This window comes from Heterodontus francisci, chromosome 25, assembly GCF_036365525.1.
Source record: "Heterodontus francisci isolate sHetFra1 chromosome 25, sHetFra1.hap1, whole genome shotgun sequence".
In the NCBI taxonomy this organism is placed as follows: Eukaryota; Metazoa; Chordata; class Chondrichthyes; order Heterodontiformes; family Heterodontidae; genus Heterodontus; species Heterodontus francisci.
This window is the reverse complement of record NC_090395.1, coordinates 28,584,773-28,611,605: the sequence shown is the minus strand read 5'-3', so window position 1 is coordinate 28,611,605 and position 26,833 is coordinate 28,584,773. Positions and strand designations below refer to the sequence as shown.

The window sequence follows — 26,833 nt, the reverse complement described above, 5'->3', positions numbered from 1 at the left end:
GCAATAAATGCTGGCTTGGCCAGTGACGCCCACATCCCATGAATGAATAAAAAAAATATTTATATGGACTTCCAGACGGCATTGATAAAGTCCCACATAAGAGATTGTTAACTAAGGTAGAAGCCCATGGAGTTGAGGGCAAATTATTGACATGGTTAGGAAGTTGGTTGAGTAGTAGGCGACAGAGAGTGGGGATAATGGGTAAGTACTCCGATTGGCAGGATGTGACTAGTGGTGTCCCGCAGGGATCTGTGTTGGGGCCTCAATTATTCACATTATTCATTAACGACTTGGATGATGGCATAGTAAGTCATATATCCAAATTTGCTGACGCTAGAAAGTTAGGCAGCATTGTAGACAGTCTAGATGATAGCATAAAATTGCAAAGAGATATTGACAGATTAGGTGAGTGGGCAAAACTGTGGCAGATGGATTTCAATGCGGGCAAATATGAGATTATCCATTTTGGACCAAAAAAGGATAGAGCAGGGTACTTTCTAAATGGGAAGAGGTTAAGTACAGTGGATGTCCAAAGAGACTTGGGGGTTCAGGTGCATAGATCTTTAAAATGCCACGAGCAAGTACAGTAAATAATCAAAAAGGCTAATGGAATGCTAGCCTTTATATCTAGAGGATTGGAGTATAAAGACACAGAGGTTATGCTGCAGCTGTACAAAACCCTGGTTAGACCCCACTTGGAGTACTGTGAGCAGTTCTGGGCACCACACCTTAGGAAGGATATATTGGCCTTGGAGGGAGTGCAACGTAGGTTTACAAGAATGATACCTGGACTACAGGGGCTAAGTTACGAGGAGAGATTACACAAATCAGGCCTGTTTTCGCTAGAATTTAGAAGGTTAAGGGGTGACCTGATCAAAGTCTTCAAGTTATTAACAGGAAAAGACAGGCTAGATAAAGATAAACTATTTCCACTGGTTGGAGATTCTAAAACTAGGGGGCATAGTCTAAAAATTAGGACCAGACTGTTTGGGAGAGATGTTAGGAAGCACTTCTTCACACTAAGGGTGGTAGAGGTTTGGAACTCTCTCCCACAAACAGCAGTTGAAGCTAGAACAGTTGTTAATTTTAAATCTGAGATAGATTTTTGTTAAGCAAAGATATTAAGGGATATGGGCCAAAGGCAGGTATGGAGTTAGGCTGTGGATCAGCCATGATCTCATTGAATGGAGGGACAGGCTCGAAGGGCTGAATGGCCTACTCCTGTTCCTATGTTCCTAATCTAGTGATGTTGGTTGAGGGATAAGTATTGGCCAGGACTCCCCAGCGCTCCTTCAAATAGTGCTGTGGGATTTCTTACATCCACCTGAGAGGGGGAGATAGGACCTTAGTTTAATGCCTTATCCCAAAGAAGGCACCTCTGACAATGCAGCACTCCTGCATTATTGCACTGAAGTATCAGCCGACAATTGGTTTCAGTACAGGCAAACTTGGTGATCTGGTCCTGTGCGCTTACGCTCAGGGTCTGAGACCTGTACAGTGAATCCCAGAGCTTTTACAAAGTATCAGTTCCTCATGCAGAGTATGAAAGGAGGAGCACATTATATAGGAATCACTCTCCCAAACGAGGAGCAGAAAACTGTTACAGTGTAAGAGTGATTCGAAACTGGTGAGCTTGACCTTGTCACAAAGGTTTCTTTGTGTCATCTTCTGCTTGGCTAATAATAAAACAAAGAGCAAGCAGCTAAAGCACTCTTGTGTCATCCTATTTCCTCTTGGAAATGGATACTGAAGTCAGGAGGAAAATTAAACAGGAGATTTTATATATGGTACATGTAATCCAGTCAAAAATCCATATATGAAGAACAATTTCAATTTAGTTAAATGCAGTATATGGTGGTAATCACCCTCTTTCTCTCTTCATGTCAGATATAAATGGCCAGAAATTAGATTTCTGTTCTTATTGGAGTCTCAATACTTTTTGGGCCAGGGAGAGAAAACACTTAACCAGGGTTCCTGCTCCTGATTGATCTCCATAGACTCCTGCTTTTAACTCCCTGTAGGTGAATGGGTTTTGAGCGAGTTATAATCTCGCCCCTGATTGAAGTGTGTTTGCATGTGCATGTGTGGGGCCCCGGATCAGGTTTTACGTGACGAAACAGCCATCTGTACCTCACTGGCACAATAATGTCAGGATGTCCCAAAGTGCTTTACAACCAAAGAAGTACTTTTGAAGTGTTGTGGTTTAAGGAAACGTTCTTTCTCTGGACAAAATCCTACTGTATCTGTATTCCCAGGCAGCCTCCGACCAGGTGTGACTCTGCTTAGCTTCAAAGGTCAGATGAGATTAAAAGTAAAATACTGCAGATGCTGGAAATCTGAAATAAAAACAGAAAGTGCTGGAAATACTCAGCAGGTCTGGCAGCATCTGTGGAGAGAGAAACAAAAGTTAACGTTTCAGGTCAGTGACCCTTCATCAGAACTGGCAAATATTAGAAAAGAATCAGGGTTTAAGCAAGTGAAGGGGGTGTGGGGAGTAGTGGGGAAGAGAACAAAAGGGAAGGTGTCTGATAGGGCAGAAGAGATTAAATAACAAAGCTAAAGCTGTCATGGGACAAAGGCAAAGAGTGTGTTAATGCTTGTGGTGAAAGACAAAGCATCAGTCCAGAGAGAGTATTAATAGCAGAATTCTGATTTCCCCATGGAGGAATTAGTTTTCCTTTACCTACCCTATCAAATCTTTTTAACATTTAAAAAACTGTGCCCACTAAAAGGGCATCCAATAATCCATATGGGAATGGAACCTGAGAACTTAGTGTCATTAGCACTATGCTTTAACCAACAGAATTAACTGCCCATTGTAACCTGACCTTAGCATCAAATCCTGCCAACGGCAGCTGTTGGTATGAGAGATGGAGCAGGAATGCTTCTGGTACAAAAAGATAAAACATCTGGTAACTCTCAGCATCTCTGGAGAGAGAAACAGAGTGAATGGCTTGAATTTTACCAGCCCCTGAGTGGTGAGAATGAAGGCAGGGGATTTGGTGAAATAGCAGGGAACCATGTTGTGATGGCTCCCTGACGCAGTCCCGTCACCAGGTGAGTTTCCCAATGGTGGGCAGGAGGTGGGACAAGTTGCAGATCAGCTGCCTAGTCCATGAAGACAGGCAGCCAATTTGCATAATTAAGGCCCATATTACGGGCCATTTTACTGGACTGCCGGCATTTTTTCGGTGGCAGAGCAGTCCCCCCGCAATGTGGGGCGGCTGCCAGCTTTATGCAGGCGGCCTCTCTTTGGCAGCCCCGGGGGCCATCAGAACCAGAGGCTCTTGGAGAGGTTTCCCCTCTGATCGGTTGGGCCTTTAGCCCTCGGCCATCCAGCGCAAAGAGTTGTCCACGACCGAGTGTTGCAGACTGGCACATTCCAAGGTCCAGGACTACGTGCTGCGGGACGCACTAAGGCTTGGGGCAGCCGCTGCAAAGGCTCAATGGGGAAAGACCACTGTGGAAGGTCCCCCCACCAAGGTGAAGTGAGGGGCTGGATCCATGGAAAACCCCTCGAACTGTATCCAGAAAATATGGGCTTGCTGCAAAATGAAATGGAAGGGTTGTGAGGCAACTCACTCCTGTATTGAAGGAAACTGATCTCCTTTGCACTCTTTGTATTGTCAACTTGGTGCTGTTTTGAACGGTTTTGTAATGTATTTTTTTTTACAGATTTTTATGAATAAAGTATATTTTGGGGAAAAAAAAACCTTAGCCCTTGGCAATCCAGAATTTTAAATAATTCTTACCTTAGTTTAGTTTTAGTTTAGTTTCGAGATACAGCACTGAAACAGGCCCTTCGGCCCACCAAGTCTGTGCCGACCATCAACCACCCATTTATACTAATCCTACACTAATCCCATATTCCGACCACATCCCCACCTGTCCCTATATTCCCCTACCACCTACCTATACTAGGGGCAATTTATAATGGCCAATTAACCTATCAACCTGCAAGTCTTTGGCATGTGGGAGGAAACCAGAGCACCTGGAGGAAACCCACGCAGACACAGGGAGAACTTGCAAACTCCACACAGGCAGTACCCAGAATTGAACCCGGGTCGCTGGAGCTGTGAGGCTGCGGTGCTAGCCACTGTGCCGCCCCTCTCAGAGATCCCCCACCTGCCTCAGCAGTGCCAACCTCTCGCAGTGGGGCTGCTGAGGCTTCAGAGCCCACCTATCACTTTAATTGGACAGTGGGCCCGGAGGTGGCCTTCAAAAATAGCTGAGTCCTGCTGCTGCCAAGTGCTCGGACTCAGGACCTCCATTAGGTCCTGATGTCGGAGTCCTGAAAACCCACAGCAAAATTCAGCCCAATGTTTCAGGTCGATGACCTTTTCTCAGGAAGCACCCAGCATAGAGCCAATTACAGACAAAGTTTAGAAATGAGGGGGTGAATAAATAACCTGAAACTTTCTCAAATGCCTCTGGGAGTCTGAGATATATTGGACTGCCTTCCTTCAGGTGAATTAGTAAATAGGCTTGGGAAAAAATAATCTCCCGATTCTTAAAAGATTCTGACCAGATGGCATAAACCATTTATTTCATTCAAAACAACCCACAGTTTAATGCATGATCAGAATCATTTACATTTAAATAGCTTGGTCATTATCATTCAAATCACAAATATTTACTCCAGCACTTGTCCATTTGGAGCTATTTGCTGCACTCTTTTTCTAACAATAATGGCTTTGTCCAACAAGGGTGATCTACATATCTCCCCTTCATTTAGGTTTAAAGGTGTTAGCAACTTTTCACCCCTTCTGGGGCCCAAGTCCATCAACAATCAGCTTAATGCTACCCACCCCCACCCCCCCACCCACCCCAACTCAAGCACTTGCTAGCTTTCCTGAATAAGGATCCAGACCCATTCAGACCTATCAGCAGGACATTACCTTAATGCATGTTAATGCCTGGTGTTACAACTTGGCAGGGCTGGGCGTGTCACTGCACTAAATAGTGAATAACACAAAGGGCTATAAACTGCAGCTTCAAATGAGACAAATACATGAATCAAACGTCAAGGTGCCCTGCAGGTTAAAACTAGCTGTACTTTAATAGTGAGTCAGTATGAGAGGACAGCTTGTTGCACTGTACTATCCTAAGCCTGTCCTAATGATGCCTTCTTTTGAGTTGATTATTGGAACTTTATTTCAGGGTGTTTAAAAACTCAGACTCGCTGCAGTGCTTTTCATTTTTTTTTTACAAGCTTTGGATTTTAAGATCTGGAACTAAACGTGCAAACTTTAATATTGCGTTTCTTTGTCAGGACTTGATAAGATAACTTGAGGATAACTTGAAATCCTGCTTCTGGACCAGATTCTCAACCATTTAGACCTCATTTACCAAAACCAGGTGAGCAGACCCACATAACCTGATCATGCAGCAAACACTGCACCGTTTTATTATTACAAATATTCCTGTCGTGTGGTGTGTCCGTTTATAAGGGTCTGGATAATAAATCACAAGGTTTAGAACTTTAGAACATTACAGCGCAGTACAGGCCCTTCGGCCCTCGATGTTGCGCCGCCCTGTGAAACCATCTGACCTACACTATTCCATTTTCATCCATGTGTCTATCCAATGTCCACTTAAATGCCCTTAAAGTTGGCGAATCTACTACTGCTGCAGGCAGGGCGTTCCACGCCCTTACTACTCTCTGAGTAAAGAAACTACCTCTCACATCTGTCCGATATCTATCACCCCTCAACTTGAAGCTATGTCCCCTCGTGTTTGCCATCACCATCCGAGGAAAAAGACGCTCACTATCCACCCTATCTAACCCTCTGATTATCTTATATGTCTCTATTAAGTCACCTCTCCTCCTCCTTCTCTCCAACGAAAACAACCTCAAGTCCCTCAGCCTTTCCTCGTAAGACCTTCCCTCCATACCAGGCAACATCCTAGTAAATCTCCTCTGCACCCTTTCCATAGCTTCCACATCCTTCCTATAATGCGGTGACCAGAACTGCACGCAATACTCCAGGTGCGGTCTCACCAGAGTTTTGTACAGCTGCAGCATGACCTCGTGGCTCCGAAACTCGACCCCCCTCCTAATAAAAGCTAACACACCATATGCCTTCTTAACAGCCCTATTAACCTGGTTAGCAACCTTCAGGGATTTATGCACCTGGACACCAAGATCTCTCTGTTCATCTACAGTACCAAGAATCCTCCCATTAGCCCAGTACTCTGCATTCCTGTTACTCCTTCCAAAGTGAATCACCTCACACTTTTCCGCATTAAACTCCATTTGCCATCTCTCAGCCCAGCTCTGCAGCCTATCTATGTCTCTCTGTACCCGACAACATCCTTCGGCACTATCCACAACTCCACCGACCTTAGTGTCATCTGCAAATTTACTAACCCACCCTTCTACACCCTCTTCCAGGTCATTTATAAAAATGACAAACAGCAGTGGCCCCAAAACAGATCCTTGCGGTACACCACTAGTAACTAAACTCCAGGATGAACCTTTGCCATCAACCACCACCCTCTGTCTTCTTTCAGCTAGCCAATTTCTGATCCAAAGCTCTAAATCACCTTCAACCCCATACTTGCGTATTTTCTGCAATAGCCTACCGTGGGGAACCTTATCAAAAAGAAGGATAGGAAATCAGGTGCTGAGAGTTTAAAATCCGTGATTGAACCCTTCAATCTTTTCTGTGTCAAAAATACAGTTTGAAAGTTCAGGAATGAATATATTCTTTTTAATAGTGGTGTCACACCCGACAAGCCAAATATTTTAAATTGGAATAACAGCCGCCACGTGTGACTACAGATCGCTTTATGTGATGAAATACCGTTTCGACAATACAAATGCTGGAATAAGATTAAAATGTACAGAAAAAATATTGATTAAAGATCGGCACTGTTTTGCAACCTTGATGTATCAGCATTTTCTTTTTTTAAATTCATATTTTTACACTGTCTTTTAAATTCATACTACTTGCTGAGGGAAGTGGAGTTACTGATGTTACACGGAACCCAATTATTTACAAACAAGACATTGTTGTAAATTAAATTCAAAATAAAAGGCAGGCATACATTACCTTCTTGTGCTAACTCACTCAATTGAACATGTCCGAGTGTTTTCGTCCTGCTGTTTGCCAAGTTCAATTTTCCTGCTAAAGGATGAGTTCGAAAAAACATTCCTAAATCAGAAGAAAAAGCACGTTACTGCAATAATTTAGGGGATTTTTTGTTCACCAGAGCTCAACTTTAATAATTTTTTGTTTGAAGCTACCCCACCCCACCCCTTATAGACTGTTGAAATGAAGGTGATGGAGATATCGATAGGACTTTGTTCATAATCATGGGCTTCACGCTTTTTGTTTGTAAAAGATGTGATGTTTAGCCTCCAGAATCCTATTGCCGAAAGATAAATGTTTTATTCCCACATTGTTTTCAAATTGCTCTCAGCTCCCGCTGCACAAATAGAGCTCTGCAACACAGCATTGTGCAAATGGTCAAGATAAGATCAGACCGTCCAAATGCTGCTCATTATCATTATAGGGAACCCAACCTTTCTCAGGTCGATGCAATAATGTTTGCAAACTGCGGGCAGGTGAACCAACGTCACTTGATCAAACATCCAGGAATATTCCAACTAGAATGATTATAACTTTGAACACCTCTGTTAAATCTCTGCTCTAAGAACAATCCCAGTTTCCTTTGTCTCTCTGAAGTCTCTGAATTAACTGAAGACTCTCACCCCCAGTACCATTCTAGCAAATCTCCTCTGCACTTTTTCCAAGGCCTTGACATCCTTCATAAACTATGGTGGCCAGAATTGGATACAATATTCTAGCTGAGGCCTAACCAGTGATTTCTAAAGGTTTACCATAAGATCCTTGTGTTTGTACTCCATGCCTCTGTTTACAAATCCATGGAGACCCATATATTTTTTTAAATAGCTTTATTAACTTTTCCATTCAGCTTCAAAGATTTACGATTTATCCATATGAACCTCCAACTAAAGTCTCTACCCCTTGGATACTCTAATACAGTGCCTGCAGGGAAGGAGGGAAAGTTAAAATGTTTTAACCCCCCCACTTTAAAAAAAAAAGGGAGTAACCTTTCACCCCTAGAACCCAGAGAGAGCACGAAGATATGAGCAATCCTTTCACCTACAGTAGGGTTTGGTGTGTGGTGAGCTGGAGAAGGGGATTTCTTTTCTCTTTTTTACAGAACATAAGACTGGATTTTGTGAAGGAGGCGGGGCTCCCGCCACCGGGCTGAAAAGGCGGGGGAACCCGGCCCCGGCCTTTTTGTGTCACCCCAGAGCGAACTTCCGATGTTTTGAAGCCTAAGTGACTGGCGCCGGGATCTCTGTCCCTTTAAAGTCGGGGATCCCGCCTCCAAGAGCTGCTGGCCAATCACAGGACTGGCAAATCAGCAGTGTTGGCAGCGCCACTGGCAGCAATGGCCATTGCTGGCACTGCAGAGGCCTTGGTCCCAGGCCCAGCACTGGAATCCTGGACCTCAGATAAGTGAGGCAAAGTCAACGGGGCCTACCGGAAGACCCCAGCTAGGGAGTGGTTGTGAAATCTAGGGGGAGGGGGAGCCATGGAGTTGTAGTTTCTGCCTGCGGGGATCCTCCATGGGGCACAGATTGCCCGTGAAGGAGAGGCCCGCAGGGAGGGCACCTTGTTTTACAAGGGCACCCTCTCCATGTGGTGAAGACACCCTCCCGCTGCTGTTTAGATCCCAGCGGTGATGGGAAGAGGCCCTTAAGTGGCCGTTAATAGGCCACAAAAGGATCTCAATTGGCTTCTGGGTGGGAAGACCATTGTCGGGCTATCCCGCCCTGGAAAAATTGCTTGGCGACAGACCCTCCACCTCTGTCGCGATTCTATGGGACCCCCCCCCCCCCCCGCCACCTCTGACTCCACCTCGGGGGGCCATAAAATCCAGCCCACAGAGTGGGAAAGCCCCAGGTTTGAATTAACTCATCTCAGCTAGGGTGACACCAGGAGCCTTTAGAGCGGGTCCAGGATTTGGAAGGTCAAAGTTCAGTCGTGGTTCCTATTCCTGATCACTCCTGACTCCTGCTGGAGAGCAAGCATATAGCCTTTTACGTGAGGACAGAATTGGACTAGTTTGTGTTGCCTCTACATTCGAATAGCCTGGTGACATTCACTGACTAGAGCCAGGGATGAATGGCCACTCAGGCGAGGTACCGGTGAATCTGTCAGGAGTCAGCACTAGGAGGAGCAGAGGGAAAATAAAGGGCTTCAAATATATAGCATTTTCTTCTGTAAAGTGGAAACATTTAGTCATGGGCTGAATGATGAGCAGCCTGGAACAGGATGTTGGCTCGGAATGTAAGTAATGTGCATTCCGTTGTATTCCAGCTTTCAGATGTGCTGACTGGAAGAACACTGAGGATCCTGTCAGATAGCCGGGAGTAAGAATTCTTGTCACGATGGACAACGAGGCCCACAGTCTCTTTGATAAGTTCTTGCAAGGAAAGTCGTGCAGAGAGACGCTAAGCCTATTCCGCGAGCTCTGCCACCTTCTGCAACTGGATCCTGCCGACTATTGCAACTTCTACCACAAGCTAAAAGGCAGCCTCAACTATTGGAAAGCCAAAGCTCTTTGGGTTAGGCTTGATAAACGAGCGTCGCATAAAGATTATGAACAAGGCCAGGCTTGTGCTGGTACAAAGGCAAGTGTCATCCGATGTGTTATGTGCAGACTGCAAAATGCATGTTGTTCAGGCACATTGCAATCATTCTGCCACGTCACAGGCTCAGCTTTTGAATTTATTCCCTTTTAAGAGGATCAGTGCCACCAATTTATGCTTTAATTTCCTCCCCTCTGTCTCCCCAAGGTGCAGACTCTTGCTGCAATTCCATGGGATTCAATTTCTCTGTCATTGTCAAATTGCAAATACAGAATAGGGGTTACTTTTTGAAACACTGTCTTGGAGCACTGCCACCTTTTCCCCTTTTATAGTTAGTTTTCCCTTTTACATTTCATCTCGAAAATTTTATTTTTGTTCTTTTATAATTTGATAATTTATTCCCTCCCCCCAGCTTGTGCTTCTCTTGTGTAGCCATCTTCCCTCTCCCACTACTTCCCTTGCCCTGTCACCTCCAGCCTTCTCTTTTTTTTTCATGCCTTGTTACTTACCAACCCGCACCTTGATTTTTTCTTTGCTTTCTGGTGGTTGTCTGACATTACCCTTGTCTCCTGCCTGAGGCCCTCACATGCCTCACCTCAAGCCCTCACCACCTCCATTCCCAATTCCTGCCTTTTTTGTGACAGTTTAATTTCCCACAAAGGCACTGCAAACACCTTCATTTCCAGTGGATCTCACACAGCAGACCAAGCAGCTGCTTCAAACCTCTTACATTCATCTGCTTTGTTAACGGTTTGCTGGAGGACAATCCAGAGGAAGCAGAGCTCCCTCTTCAGTTTGATAACTTATACTGAAAGATTAATTTTTCATTTCCTGATCTATTTGATACAATCATATCTTTGGCAGATTCTCTTCCTCCTTAATTGCAATGAGTATAGAAGCCAGAATTTTTTTGACTGCAGTCTGACTTAAAAAATTTCAATTGCACCTGATCAATTGCTTTAAGATTATAGAGAATCTGAAAGGAGCGATTTCACTTTCTTTATTCTAACTTTTCTCAGGCCACAGGAAATGTGTTCGTAGTAACAAAAAGTTTTTAATAGTAATAAGTTATAAGTAGTATGACTATGTTTCCACTGCTTAAACAAGTGTGAGCCAGAGATGGCGGGGGAGAGGCATTAATAGCTAGAAGCAAAATCCCTCAAGAAATGTAAAACCTTTCCCCCCCGTTCATTTTCGGAATATGGGCATCACCGGCAAGTGTGGGTGTTTATTGCCTATATCTAGTTGTACTGAGAAGGTAGTGGTGAGCCTTCATCTTGAGTTGCAGAAGTCCGTTTTGTATTCTTTGTAGTGATTTGATACAACTGAGTGGATTGCTAGGCCTCTTCAAGGTAGGGAGCTCGGGCCAGAGATAGGGTTAGAACATTGTAGGGTTGAATCTTTGACCCGTTGAGTGAGTATCGCTGGGCTTGCCCTGACGTTACCAAGGGCTTCTTGCTTATGTACAAGGATAGGTTTTCCATCAAGGAACTTCATCTGTCATTGGCATATATCAGAAAATCGTGGGTGGTAATTTAGGCATTTAATATACAAATACTGACAACTAGTTTTCTCCACATACAAGTAGAATGGGTCAGGTTGGTTCAGGCTTGGGTTGACTTGTCTTGAGTTGGGTCAGGTAGAGTTGGGTGAAGAATTGCATTGGGTTGGGTTGTGTCAGTTCAGGTTGAATGGGCTGGGCCTAACATCATATGTCAACACAATGACAACTAAAAGAACATAAGAATATAAGAAGTAGGAGTAGGCCACACAACCTTTTCACCGTGCTCTGCCTTTCAATAAGATCATGGCTGACCTTTTACCTCAACTCCATTTTCACTCTCGATCGCCATATTCCCTAATATGGCTTGAATTTTATGGGCCCCTGGAATATGGGTTGGGAGCGGTGGGGGGAGGGGGGGGGTGGGCGCCATAAAATAGTGACAGAAGATGGCAGTGGAATGCCCGTCACCTTCCCATTGCCATATGATTTTGCCGGGGTTGGGAAAGGCCGAAAACGGCTTTCCCACCCAGAGGACGATTGAGGCCCTTTAGTGGCCAGTATTCTATAGTATTCTACCAGCAGCAGGTGGGTACCTCTGCAACACGGAGAGGTCACCCAGTAAAATAAAGCAGCCTCTGGCCCCCGTGGCAGCAAAGGCTGTCCCTCCACAAACAGCTTCCCATCCTCAACAACCACCCTCACATCCCCCTCGGCGGGGCCTGCTGCACTGACCCCGCCACACTTACCTGTAGTCCAGGGCTCCAGCGATAATCCTGCTCCTCTTGTAGTACTGCTAGTGGCCACTGCTCCTGGTGGCGCTGTCGATAGTACTGAGCTGCCAGCCCTCTGATTGGCCAGCAGCTCTGGGAGGTGAGTTTAAAGGGACAGGGTCATGGTGCCAGGCAGTTAATTGCTTGAGCTCCTATAAATAGAGCCATGGAGGTCTCCAAATGGCCACGGTGGCCTTTTAGGCCTGGTGTTGGGATCCCCGCTGGCTGCATAAAATTCAACCCTATAATTGCAGAAATGCTATAACAATCCTCATTGAATTACCTTGCACTCTCCTCCCACTGATTACCATCCCAACCTTATGCCAGCAGTTTGGACAGTGAGCAGTGCACCCACACCATCCAGATACAGTTCTGCTGGTCTTGTCTAGCTATGGCCTTGTCCTCTGTTAAATGAAGGATCTCTGTCCTGAATCTTGCATGTATTCTTCCTATTGTGTTACAGTCATAGCTCATGTTCCAGTTCTTAGTACTGGCCCTTGTTATTCACTTTCACTGTTTCTATAAGGGGATGGGTGGGCGAGACGAGGTGAAAAAACTCTCTGGCGGAGATTTCCCACTTGCTTTCGGTCTGTAAAACTGTTGGCTGTGGATTGGGACCCATGATAGACACTGTCTGTTGTAGACAATGTGCGACATACGTGATTGCTTTTAGGGCTTTTTGTCTGCTGTTGGATTTTTAACCTTGGAATTGTTGTTGTTGCAGTCTTTGGTTCTAGGAGCTGGCCCCTGTGGCCTCCGCACTGCCATTGAGCTTGCGTTTCTCGGCGCCAAGGTCATTGTTGTGGAGAAGAGAGACAGTTTCTCACGGAACAATGTTCTCCATCTGTGGCCATTCACCATCCATGACCTGCGAGCTCTCGGAGCCAAGAAATTCTATGGAAAATTCTGTTCTGGTTCACTCGACCATATCAGTAAGTTCCCAGAGACAGAGTAGGAGTGAGACTGCATAATTGCGTGAGTGTAAGCAGGAATGAGTGAATATAGCAGTGTATATGTGTGCGTATATTTAAATATATGTGTCTGTGAAAAAATAGAAACATAAGGAAAATTCTTGCATTCATATAGAGCCTTTCATGACCTCAGAATGTCCCAAGTCTTGGATCTTATGTAGCTTTAAAGCATTAGTACAAATCTAACAGGGCTATACTCCTGAATTCATCACACTGTGCACAGTATTTTATTTGTAACTTATCAGAATATGTGTAGAATTGGGAATAAGTCACATTCATTCTGTGGAGAGTTACAGCCATTAACCTATCTTCTGAATTATTGAAATTCTTCCAGTGATTGATTCTGATAGGTAACTGGCTTTCTGATCCTTATTTTGTCACTACAGGCATCCGGCAACTGCAGCTAATTCTGCTGAAGGTGGCCCTCATCCTGGGTGTGGAAGTCCATGTAAATGTGGAATATAAAGGATTCATAGAACCTCCGAAGGATCAGAAGGGGAAAGGTGAGGACCTGGCATCACATGACCCCATACAGTGAGCTTATTCCACACCTCAGGAGATGCAAGGTCATGCTGTGAGGCATTGGCATGGTTAGAACCAATCCAAGATGCTACCCAGTGGGCATGGAGCTTCTACATATGGGGGACAGAGGGGAAGTGCAGGGCGGAATAACCTATCCATTTGGAAAAAATCTTATTCATGATAGAATAACCGATACATAGTGGAAATGCCATTCATGTGAAAAGCCCTACATGGGGAAATTATCCATACATAGGAGGTAATCTGTGTGCATTATCTTCTGTATAATCCGTACCCACTATGCTCTCTCGCTGCACAGGATCCTGTATGACTCACAGCTTGTGTTCACTGTCTGCATTGGATCCTGCATAATCCGCAGCCCGTGTGTTCTCTGTCTACACTGGGTCCCTTATAAAGCACAGCCCTTGTGTGCTCCTTGTACATTGGTTCTGGTGTAATTCTCTTGTCTCTGTTTTAAAGGGATTGGATGGCGAGCTGATCTTCTCCCACCTGGTCACCCAGTGTCTGACTATGAGTTTGACGTGTTTGTCTCTGCTGGTGGAGGCAATTATGTCCCTGCAGGTAAGAAATAATGTGCAGGAACCGGGGTCAGAAGGTGTAATAGGATCTGTCACGTTACTTTATAATAAAAAATTGCAATGTTTATTTCATATAAAATGGTACATCTCGTACACATTACCTGTTCAAATATTACAAGAAAAGTTGTGTACCAGACCTTGAAGAAAAGGGAAAAAATGCAAAACAATGAAATAAATACGCTACACGAGGCAGATTTCTGAAATTGCTGAGTTACCTGAGCAAACACCTGAAAAATCAAAAAAAAATGAAGAGCTTGCATTTATATAGCACCTTTCACAACCTCACAGCCTCCTACTCTACAGCCTATGAAGTACTTTTGAAGTGTAGTTACTGCTGTCATGTAGGAAACAGGGACACTAATTTCACACAGGAGCCAGAATATCTTTAATTTACACTTAAAAAAAAAAGGGAAGCTAGGACTGAGAGCTGCACTTTGTGATTGACTAAAACCTGGATCTTCTGATCATCGTTAATGTAACACTTCAAAGCAAATGGGTTAATGAGGCATCAGAAAAATGCAAACAGTTGTTTTTTTTTATCCTCAAAGCAGAACAGCTGATTTTTAGCAGAATAATATGCTGCGCATTTAACAGTTTTAACAGGTTTGACAGGCTCCTTATAATACAGTGCATCATCCAGCTTACCATGTGCAATGTGACTGGAAATCTGCCAGTCTAAATTAGTGGCACTCAAACAAAATTGCTTAAAAACATGAAAAAGAAACAAGTGGAATCACATGTGTAAATCTGCTAGAGCAATGGTGTGCGACAGCTTTAGTGAGGCTGCTGGATAGGAAGTGACATGCATAAACCACCCCTCTCACCATAACCAAGAAAATAACACTTGATCAGCCTTGCAAAGTAAGAAGCAAATTTCCTATTGGTTGAGTATGTTGACATGGGAGGTTGGCTGGGTAAATATATTCTGCTTGCCAACTCAGCCTTGTGAAGGAGCATGTGTGAACAGGCAAGCACAGAAAATGCATGGAAATATGAACCATAGAGAGAAGAATGTGCCTTATTGGAACTGTAGAGTACTGTGTGAATGGACGTTTTTGTCTTTCTTTTCTCAATGGAAAGTGCCTGATGGTAACTGTGGTACTGTGTTCAGATACTTCTCCACTGGGTGGGCAAGAAGGTCCAAGATCCAATACCTTGTGCCTTCTTTTCTTGCTAGTTTCTGCTTCTTCTCTCCCATTGGGGTTAAGGTTCCATAGGTGCTGGCAACCCTCCAATACCTTGCCCAAGTGTTCTTCATTATAAGACTGCAGAGTGACTATTAGCAAACCAGTTGATCTTGGAATGCATCACTGCCGCACTCGATACTATCGTCATCCAGTGACTGTACATGTACTGTCCAGGGATCAGCAGCTGGAACCCTGGCTCTGATATACTGTGACCAAATGTAGCTCCCTACCTGCTGCCTAGCTGAGATCAATCAACTCAGCATAGGCCAAAGATTTAAAAGTAAGAAATAAAAACAAGAAATGCTGGAAATACTCAGCAAGTCAGGCAGCATCTGTGGAGAGAGAAGCAGAGTTAACGTTTCGGGTTCCGAAGAAGGGTCACTGACCCGAAACGTTAACTCTGCTTCTCTCTCCACAGATGCTGCCAGACCAGCTGAGTATTTCCGGCATTTCTTGTTTTTATTTCAGATTTCCAGCATCTGCAGTATTTTGCTTCTATTTAAAAGTAAGAATTTGCATTGCTATAGTGCCTTTATGATCTTAGGAACTTTACAGCCAGTGCAGTACTTTTGAAGTGATGTTATTATTGTAATGTAGGACATGTAGCAGCCAAATTGTGCACAAGAAGCTCCAACAAACAACAATATGATAATGAACAGATATTTTGTTTTAGTGATGTTGGTTAAGAGATACCTTTTGGCCAGGACACCAGGGAAAACTCCCCTGTCCGTCTTCAAATAATGCCATAGGATCTTTTATATCCACCTGAGAGGGCAGATGGGGCCTTGGTTTAACACCGTATCTTATAGATGATTCCTCAAGCACTGCATCACTGGATTGTCAGCCTAATATTTGTGCGCAAGACTCTGGACTGAAGCTTGAACCCATGACTTGCTGACTCGAGGTGAGAGTTCTACCAGCTGAGTCCTCCTGGCTCTGGATAGTTTCAAAACATTTCCTTCCAGTTTTCATAGCAATGGTGTTTTTACCCACTGAGGAGTGGTCAGCATCGTTATTTAAATTCACCTCATCTTTATACTTATGGGTCTCCAATAAAGGGAGTCAGGTTGTCTTAATACCTACCAACTCAGTGATCTCTGTGTGTGAAACTTATAGGATTCAAGAAGAAGGAAATGAGAGGAAAACTGGCGATTGGAATTACGGCCAATTTCGTTCACCACAACAGTGCAGCAGAGGCCAAAGTTGAAGAAATTAGTGGAGTCGCTTACCTCTACAATCAGAAATTCTTCCAACAGCTTCGCAAGGATACAGGTCAGGAGCATATACCCCAATAGAGGCTTCACTTTATCTTTAAATGCCCACTGATGGCACTGGGAATTCTATCTTACGGCTGCTGTGCCGACTCTGTCGAGGTACCAAGTCTGGGTACTCGGGTGCAGTGCTGATTCACCAGAATGATAACCAGGGCTAAAAGACTTAAATTTAAAGGACAGGCTGCATAGACTAGGCTTATATTCCCTTGACTATAGTAGATTAAGGGATGAACTATTCGAGGTGTTTAAGATGATTAAAGGAGTTGACAGGATAGATAGAAGACCTGAGGAGGGTTTCCAGAACAAGGGACATAATCTTAAAATTAGAGCTAGGCCAGAGGGGTGATGTCACAAAGCACCTCTTCACTCAAAGGATAGTGGAAATCTGGAACTCTATTACCCCAAACAGTTATTGAGGCTGGGGGTCATTTCAAAACTGAGATTGAAGGATTTTAGTTAGACAAACAGTATTAAGGGTTATGGAACCAAGACACATAGAAGGAATTGAGATGCAGATCAGGTATCTTATAATTGAATGGCGGAACAGGTTTGAGCGGCTGAATGGCCTTCGCCTGTTCCTACATGCCTACAGGGATTCTCAGATTGGTTGTAGAGTTCCCTCAGAGATTCCTATTACCCAATAAAGCACCTGCCTCTCACTTGCATCAACTAAACGTCATCAAAGGCTTTCTTCACACAGCACCACTGTGATATCTCCATTTCCCCAACTCCCACTCTCTGTCACAGTAATCTTCTGGAGTCAAATTCTGTAGCAGCTGCCAGTCAGTGCTCATTCCAGCAGTCTTGTGCTATTGATTCATATCCATTGGGATGAAACTGCAGGATCTCATCTGACTGGAGAGAAGAGGAGAGAACTATTTCCTGTTGTTCAGCTGGTTGAGTTTGAACCTACATGAAAATTCAACGAGCATTAACCCACAGCTATCACCACCCACCACTACCCACCTATCCCCCCAAATCAACCCCCACCCTTCCCCCAACAACACCCTCCGCTCCCCCCAAACACAAACCCCCACCCCTCCCCCAACCCGAACACTCCCTCCTCCAACTACAACAACCCCTCCCTCATCCATCACCACCCCCCTCACCCCAACTGCAACACTCACCCCTTCTCCCCAACCACCTTCACCACTCCCACACCCCAACCATCACCACATGTCCTCTCCACAACCATCACTACCCAGTCACTCTTAACACATCTTCCTCACCCCTCCAGCACTTTGGCAAATTCCTTCCCTTACTTCTGCTAATGACATTTTAGAAGATATAACACTTATAGAGACCGGAAAGCAGGGGGCAGAGGACAAGGTTCACCTGTTGTTACTATGGGCTTGAGGCATATTAGGAATGCCTGAGTTTGGGGCTTATGACAAAAATGATTTGAAATTGTCCCCTCTGTTCAGTCTAGTTTTTATCTAACCTACAGGAGCGAGTGATTCTACAGTCGAGGAGGAGAGGGAGTGGCTGCCCTCTAGAGTAACTCATTAGAAAAGCACTCCCCCTGGGCATTGCCCAGCCTGCACTTGGAGGCTTTCCCGTGATGGCACATACACACTTCCAGTGTGAAGGCCTGAACCTGCACCAAAATGCTGTATTGAGAAAGTGTTAAACAGCATGACCACTTAAAACTTAATTGAGTTTAGACCATTTCAAAGGTGCCCCTCCCACCCCCTGCACCCTTGTACATTGTGAGGGGCTTTTAAATTACCCACTTTAATCTTGTGTTTGCTAATCAGGCATTGACTTGGAAAACATCGTTTACTATAAGGATGATACTCACTATTTTGTGATGACTGCAAGAAAACAGAGCCTGTTGAAGTATGGAGTCATTGATCAGGTAAAGTTTGTTTATTTCCTTGTGGGTGTGTTTATTGAGGGAGTCTAAATATTATATATTATAAAATATGGGAATAAATCACTGAGATACAGTGGGGATGAAGTTGTCTCAGGTGGCAATGCAAAATTGGTTGTTTTATTTCTCTCTTTTTCTTCTCGTCAAAGTCAATTTGCCAAATTGCTGTTGCCTATTTTGTGCTACCGACCGAGACCAATTGCATCTCCTTTGTCTTGTGATGTTGCTGCCCCTTCCTGGGGTACATGCAGTAGGCCTGTGCACCTGCCTCAAGAGGCTGTTCCTCATAGGTGTGCCTTGGCACTGAGTGATGTCAGGCTACCTGACTGCAGGGGACATGTCAGCTCATATCCAATCCTGTCCTCACCCGATGATGACCTGCCCAGTGGATCAGGAGCAGCAATCATGGCTGATTTTCCTCTCCCTAACCTCGGGATCCAGAGGCCTGTTAGGTAAGGAGCACCCCTACTATTACTCCAGTTGCCTTCATTACAACTGAGCAGGGTATCTGGATGGAGTGGCGATACAACTTGGGAGGTCCCCCATCTGGATTTGGTGACTGTTTCAGCAGCAGTAACACAAGATGGTGATGAGCAGGGATAGAATTAGGAGAATAAAACTACGCATGGAAAATTAACAGGGAGCGATTAGTACAGAATATCACTAGTAACTTTCTTTCAGTGTTCAATTTTCCTCTCTTGCACCCAACCCCAGTCCCCCAGTCCTCCTCTCTTGACATCTTCTGTGTTCATTGCCCAAATAAGTCAGAAAGTGACCCATTCACCCAGACCTCCGCCACTGTGGCTTATAGGGAGTTCTGGGAATTGTCAGAGAGCAGCCCTGAGTGATCCTCACCACTCATGAGAAAAATCTCACTCAGTATCTCATCTTGATGGCACAGCTGAATTTGGCACCTTGGCATATGTGGCAAATATGGAATTAGCTCACACCCACCTCTTTCAGTTGACTTTGTGCAGATCCAGGATTTACTCTTACTATTTAAAGGGGATATTTATTGTCTTGAATAGTATTCTCCACTCCCAGGTTACTCTAATGAGGAGCTTGAATATATCAAACACCGTGGCAGGTGACCGACAGCTAACAATGTGTGGATGGTTACCTCCCCAGTTCTCTCCTGATGAGGTTAACTCTTGCTGACGGCACCAGTGGCCTCAGCAAAAGTCCTTTACCATTCTTCATGTGCGCACCTTGATAATAAGTGAGGCTGGGCTATTTGGCCAATGGTACCCGTGCCCAATCCTCTCCTCACTCAAGGTTGACATATGCATTTTCAATCGAGGTCACTGGATGAGGGAGCAGGCAGCCTGGCTGATTTTCCTTTTACCTGCTTTGCCCCAGGAAGACTGAGGACAATGGCACCACCCCAAGTGCTCAGCTTAGACTTGTCTATTTGGCTCAGTACTACACTGTGGAGTGCACTTACCCAACAAGCTATCAGGAGCAGCTCCAGATAATCTCCCTTCAATATATTTATGACAATTTGATAGTTTAGTGGAATAACAGTCCCTGAAAAATCTGCAATCTGTTTTACTTCGACAGGACAAGCAAGACGCAGATTCCCTGTTGTCTCTGCAGAATGTCAGTTTTGAATCTCTTCTACGCTATGCTCGCGAAGCTGCAAATTTCTGCACCAAGTACCAGCTTCCAAATTTGGAGTTTGCCAAGAATCACCGTGGAGAGCCAGACGTGGCCATGTTTGATTTCACCTGCATGTACAGGTCAGAGAATGCTGCTCTGGTGAAGGAGCGACATGGGCACCACTTGCTGGTTGCCCTGGTAGGAGACTGCCTGGTGGAGGTGAGTATTTGCTGGCTACAGAAAGGTGCTTTTGCTTTCGTGGGATTTTATAGTGGGACCAGGGGCACAGTCCATCCACTGGCATCAGTCCATCCACTGGGATTGTTCCATCCATTGGCATCGATCCATCCATTGGCATTGGTCTGTCCATAGGGATCAATCGATGAATTGTAATTTGGTCCATCCATTGGGAATGGTCCACCCACTGGGATAGATCTGTCAACTGGGATTGGTCCGTCTATTGGGATTGTTTGGAAATGCTACCACTGGGCTGACTACATGCAACTACGTTTTCACATGTTTAATCCAGTTTTTCTTTCAAACCTTTCTTCGCCTTCGTTCTCCAGAAAGGGTTTAGTCCTGATATGCTGTGGTTTCATGGATGCCAGTTGCCCTCTGGTACCAAATGGTTATTCTGCATGTGTCAGCCTTTGATAGTGGATGTTGGGAGTCTATTCCGCCACATTGACTTCACAGCCCAGCTCAATCTTGTTGTCACCCGAGAGCCATGCAGGTACACTTGCAGCAGGTGTCGCTGGATAGTGATCAGAAATGGGAACGCTGGGCTATTTACCCTGACCCAGAGGTTCTCTAATATTGCTTGGCTGAGAACAGCTTACACAGCACAGCCCAAAGGTTGCACGTGGCACATTCCTGGTCAGCTGCTGTCTCGATATCCTGGTAGAAAGAGTTTGGGGAATCAGACGCACAAGTCACTCTGACGGGCCTGAGATTTTTCTCAAGAGGCTCCAGTCACCCCTTCTCAGAATATAGCAGCTACCCATCGGGGCAGCCTTACTTTAGCAAGCAAACAGAACTCATCAAAAGAAGTGATAATCAGTCAACCTTCTTTAAAAGTGAAGCTAAGGGGTGTCCCAACACATTAAAACTGCGGCACATTAACTGAGCTTCCTTGCACTGTCAGGCTCAGTAACACCTTCCTGACTGTTCCGCCCGATATCATCAATGTTTACTGTTCAGAAAGTGTTCAGAAGATTAAAAATCGGAACCTTTTGTGAGTGAATTTAGTGAGGTGAGTGCCCCCCCCCTCCTCAGCTGGTTTTACAGTTACCTCCCCATGCCAATCTTACCTTTTCCATTTCTCTCAGATGCTGGTCTCTGTAAAAGGGAGCCCAGAGCACAAGGGTTGGTCATTTTGCTAGAACAAGCGGCCTGGACCTAATGGCAGAATTAAAGAGCCTTGTTTTTTTTTTTGAGTGTGTGATGTAGTCAGTTCCCAGAGGGCCCCAACGCTTAGAAAAACAAACGAATAATGATGAAGGGAAAATGACCCTCTTGATCCATCCAGCCCGTCCAACATAATGTGTACTTCACAATATATATACCTCAGACCCCCACCCACCCACCACTCCCTAAGGTACCTAAAACCATGTGATCTCCTGGAAGAGTTAAAAACACAGAAAAAAAAAACAATTTGGGGAAAGAAAAGTTGGGGAATTCCTCTCCGACTCTCTCAAGCAGTTGAAATGAGTCCAGGAGATCACACCCATCGCTCGGAGAAATTCAATAAATCGTCGCCCCCCTGCACGAGCTGGCAGCCTCTCCCAGTGATCCATTCTTCTCTGGGAAAAGAAGCACCTCCTGACCTGGATCTGGCCTGATACAACTTAAAATTGTGACCCCTGCTCATCCCTAACAGATTTAATTGGAACAAACTGTCATCTGGAACACAGTCCATTCACTTCATCTTATAAACTTCAATCAAATCACCCCTAAATCTACACTTCTCTGAAGTGGAGTCCCAAATCTTTTATAGAGCAAAATACTGCAGATGCTGGAACTTTGAATGAGAACAGAAAGTGCAGGAAATACTCAGCATTATTTTGCCATTATCACTCTCTCTGGACTCGTGCTTTGTCTTTTACTACAATGACTTTGCATTCCATTTGCATTCTGTTCCATGACATCTCTGTCATTCAGTCTCTCCCCCCTCCATCCTATCACAGACCTTCCCTCTTGTTCTTCTTCCTCCTTCCCCTTGCTCAAAGACTGTTACGTTTCTAACTTTTGCCAGTTCTGATGAACGGTCACAGACCTGATGTTATGTTTCTCTGTACACAGATGCTGCCAGATCTGCTGAGTATTTCCGGCACTTTCTGTTCTCATCGCAAATCTTTTAACCCGTCTTGATAACTAAGATTCTTCAGACAGAGAACGAGTCTTGTGTCCCTCCTCCGCACCCTTTCCAAAGCCTCAAGACCAGCCACCATGTGAGGAGGCTAAATCTAGACACAATATTCTAATTGTTGCTTGACAGGTTTTGTCCAACAGGGGTGTTGACACTTCCCCAAACTCCATCACACCCCACACCGCAACCCCCAACCCCGACTCGGGCCTCAGGTTGATATTAGATCAGGTCTTCAAAACATTATTGGACCTGATCTGCATACTTAAAACAGTCCTGCAGGTCCTTCCTGCAGGTATCCTGCTAATCTGCTCAACAAAGCAGGTTAATATGGGAACATGGAGGAGAGAAAATGGGATTGGTGACAGTAAGTGACTCCTGTTATTTTAAACTCCCTAGCCAGGTTTTCACCAAGTAATGACAGTTGAGATCAAGGTAAAAATTGCTACTAACTGATCCAAGCCGACAATAGCACCTTCTACGCCTCGTTCCAGGCTTAGTTGTCGTGTACCGTTTACCTTGACATCTTATGCGCAGGATTTGAAGAATGTAAATGAATGAATTACCAATTGTGTCGCCCTTATTTTCAGCCCTTCTGGCCATTAGGGACTGGAATTGCACGTGGATTCCTTGCAGCATTTGACGCTGCATGGTTAGTGCGGAAGTGGTGTATGGGGATCACCCCTGTGGAGCTACTGGCTGAGAGGTAAGACTGTTTGAATACATTACTATTTATCTTCTTTTCAGCCTGTTTAGTTTTGGACTGAGCTGGAGTTGGTTGTTCTTAAAGTTTAGAATTTGTCTAACTTTCTTATTCATGGTCAGTTGAATAATTGCAGCTGGTGTGGCCATGAAGACCAGGCTCAACTCTCGTCTCAGTTGCCCTTGGTCCACTGGTTTGGTGGGAGGAGGAGGGATCAAACCCCCTGTTCATGATCACTGTCTATGGAGGCACTACTGGAAATGCATGGTGCTGAATATTGGATGAGTCAGGGTTGTGATGTCCCAATACAGTTGCGCAGCCTACCAACATGCATGGTCCAAACATAATAATAACAGGAAATCCAGTGTCAGAGAAGGTCATCAGTTCTGCTCCATCCAGAGCCCATAATGATTCTTTGACTATGGACTTCCTAACAAGCACCTGTTGATGTCCTGTTTTCGAGAATGCTATGTTCCTTCCCCTACCTCCCTTGACATCATGAATAGTAGTCTCTTGGGTGAGGTGCTGAGGGCAGCACCATCCATGGAACTCTGCTCTGCAGAAGGAAAAAAACTGGGGGAAGAAAAAGTAATGGTGAATATTTAGTAGTGGAAGAAATGATTCTGGACCAAAATTATACAGTATCAATAACACCTGGCCCATACTCAGAGAGAGCACCAATGAAGCTTCTCAGCTGTTATGAATGAATGAAAAAACTTGCATTTATATAGCACTTTTCACAATCTCAAGACATCCTAAAGCACTTCACAGCCAATGAAATAAGTTTGACATGTAGGCACTGTTGTAACGTTGAAAACACAGCAACCAAATTTCCGCACAGCAAGGATCCACAAATATCAATGTGATACTGACCAGGTAATCTGTTTTAGTTGTTGGTTGAGGGATAAATATTGCTCAGGTTATGTTGTCTGAGTTATGCTGAAGGCTCGTGGTAATCTATCACTCCATCTCCTTGGGTTAGAGGACTTCTGCAGGCACTGATCTGGGAAACTACCGAATGAGGTAATGAGATGTCAGATCTTAGAGATGGGGAATAAAGAGTCATTATTTCATTCTTCCTAATTCCTTATTGTCCAAATATAGGACAACATCATTAGAAAAGGTGAAAAAAAGTCAAGACATCCCAAAGAGCTTCACATTTAATCAAATAGGATGAATGAGCAATGGGGTAGAAGCCACCGGTCTACATGGTCTTGATATACTTGCTGAAGGGAGACGGAAGTTCATGCTGTTGCGTAGTGCTCATGACTGACAAACCAAGGGAGGCCAGAGTGAGAAAAGAATTTGATTAAACAGCGGTGCCAACATTTCTGATTTACTCACGAGCCTGGCAATTTGTGGGAACTTATTTTACTGAAAATTCAAAATTTTCACATGTATAAGTTTCACATTTGAAATGAGGGCATTTTTTAAAAAAAAGCTCCATGCCATGAAGAACAGGATTTTTGAATAATTTGTGTCGGCAACACTGAGGAAACGAGGCTGCCTCATAGCTGGCCATCGAGCTTTAGAGATTAAGACTTGATAAGAAATGTTTATTGGGCTTGATAAGCTCAGCCTTTCCATCGATCAAGTACATTTGGCTGTGTTGTGGTTAGTATCTCAATCTATTTAACCTCATGAGGTTTTGTCTTGCTTTTCAAAGATAATCAAGCAAAACTAATCTCATATCCTCGATTACTCAGCTTGTTGAATTCAGCTATTGTTCTATCCTCATTCCAAGTGTATTCTAATGACTGTTCTTCTCTCAGGGAGAGTATCTATCAGCTGCTTTCTCAGACCACACCTGAAAACACAAACAAGAACATTAGTCAATACAGTATTGACCCAGTCACTCGATATCGCAACCTCAACCTCAGCTACTTCAAACCTAACCAGGTATGTGCTTATCGACAGGTCCTGCCATAAAGCCCATCATTAATGAAGGTGTTAGTAATGGGACAGCATATATCTTCAGTTTGTGAGTCTCAGCATAAGGGGTCCATTTGGGACTGAGATGAAGAGAAGTTTCTTCACTCGGTGGGTTGTGAATCTTTGGGATTTTCTGCGCCAGAGGCCTGTAGTTGTTCCGTCGACGAGTATATTCAAAGTGGAGATCACTAGAGTTTTAGACTTTTAAGGGTATCAAGGGATATGGGGATCAGGAAAGTGGAGTTGATATAGAAGTTCAGCCCATAATCTTATTGAATGGCAGAGCAGGCTCAAGGGGCCACTCCCGCTTTTATTTTGTGTGTTCTTATGACTGTAAGTTAAAATATAAATGGTGGTAGACGTTGAAATGGAGAGTTCTTCATTTCAGCTGGTAGGATCTGATGGTAACCCTCTCCCTTTGGGGAAGGGCTCAAATGAAGGCCAAGCCCCGTGCCAAGGGGCAGGAAGTTACCATTCAGCTCTTCCCAGGTTACTGCCTATTGACACTGCTGGCACACCTAGCTCCTGGATGTAGTGTTGATACAGAGACCCCTGGGTGTGGTGTTGGTACATTGGGTCCAGGTAGAAGGGTTCCTGAGGCTAATGCGGATAACAGAGGGTCCTGAGGCTGGTGTTGGTTGGGGAGGATCCTGAGGCCAATGTTGGCGGAGGAGGGTCCTGAGGTCAATGCTGGTAGAGGAGGATCCTGAGGTCAATGCTGGTAGAGGAGGATCCTGAGGCCGGTGTTGGTAGAGAGGATCCTGAGGCCGGTGTTAGTAGAGAGGATCCTGAGGCTGGTGGAGGTGGATCCTGAGGCCGGTGTTGGTGGAGTAGGATCCTGAGGCCAATGTTGGTGGAGGAGGATCCTGAGGCCGGTGCTGGTGGAGGAGGTACAGAGGCCAGTGTTGGTAGGGGATGTAGTTGAAGTTAGTGCTAGGAGAGGGTGTGCTATAAATCAAGTCCTCACCAGTAGTGCACCTGTTTGCAAATAAAAACATTGTGCATGAACCCAGACCTGAATGGTGATTGCATGATGATGCCCGTATGAATGGGAGTAGGCCAGTCAGCCCATCAAGCTGCTATGGTCATGTGGGAAATAGTGTGGGTGTCTTCCACTTTTCACCTCTCAACAGACCACAGATAGTGATAAAAATTGTGTTTTAGTCCCTGAGTTTTGAAGGGTCCAATAAAAAGACAAAAGATAGGTTTTCTCATAGGTTTAAAAAGAAAACTAACTATTTATTTAAACAATGCCTGAATGTGTTTGTAACCTCACCCACTCATGCATTCACACACATACACACACACGAGTAGAGGGTAGCCTGCAATTAGAGTACAATTGTTGTAAAAGAGTTTGTTGTTTAAAACCTTCAGTTTACCCCAGAGGAAATTTTATAAAGCTCTTGCAGGCCTGGTGTTCCTTGTCTTGGGATTGATGAAGTGTCGCAGACTCCTTTAGTTAAAACTCAATCCGGTGTTGGTTGTGGACATCCTGGTTCAATTTCTCAGATGGCGAGTTTTCAGGTCACCTTTGCAGTTACTGCCTCTGTTGATTAAAGATGGCGTCAGCAGGCCTAATTGCTTGGGTGCATTGAACTCACAGCTTCTCTGGCTGGAATGGCTTTCTGCCTCTTTCAGAGCAGTTATTTTTTTTTAAGGTAAAACATGTCAGTTTTTGATTTAGTCAAGTGACTCAAGAGGCTCTCTCCTGGGCTGTTCATTCAATGTCCAGGATGTGGGGACCATTGTTACATAATGGCGTCTGAACATGGACCATTTTGATAAATAGGTGTTATTTCTCACCTATTATTTTGGCCTTGGCCTTAGAGTCAGTCTGTCTGCAAAAGCTTTTGCTAGCCCAATTTTTAATGATAGGAGTCGTTCGTATGACATGGGTTGTTTTACA

General features: G+C 44.6%; 2 protein-coding genes across 6 annotated transcripts in view; one reads left to right on the top strand and one right to left on the bottom strand.

Moving 5' to 3' along the window:
• rpl10a (ribosomal protein L10a) overlaps positions 1-26,833 on the bottom strand; it is a 401,386-nt gene that overhangs the window by 91,378 nt on the left and 283,175 nt on the right. The window lies entirely within an intron of this gene.
• LOC137383800 (F-actin-monooxygenase mical1-like) overlaps positions 1-26,833 on the top strand; it is a 146,531-nt gene that overhangs the window by 13,782 nt on the left and 105,916 nt on the right. For 3 of the 4 annotated variants that reach the window (XM_068057019.1, XM_068057020.1, XM_068057017.1), the window contains exons 2-11: positions 5,273-5,358; positions 9,360-9,673; positions 12,630-12,837; positions 13,263-13,379; positions 13,876-13,977; positions 16,298-16,453; positions 18,213-18,313; positions 19,889-20,146; positions 22,883-22,998; positions 24,768-24,894. In XM_068057019.1, coding sequence (XP_067913120.1) covers positions 9,431-9,673; positions 12,630-12,837; positions 13,263-13,379; positions 13,876-13,977; positions 16,298-16,453; positions 18,213-18,313; positions 19,889-20,146; positions 22,883-22,998; positions 24,768-24,894 — 1,428 coding nt within the window. In that variant the 5' untranslated portion in view covers positions 5,273-5,358; positions 9,360-9,430. Of the gene's footprint in view, positions 1-2,287; positions 2,420-5,272; positions 5,359-9,359; positions 9,674-12,629; positions 12,838-13,262; positions 13,380-13,875; positions 13,978-16,297; positions 16,454-18,212; positions 18,314-19,888; positions 20,147-22,882; positions 22,999-24,767; positions 24,895-26,833 lie in introns of those variants that run through there. The other variant, XM_068057018.1, reaches the window with a different exon arrangement.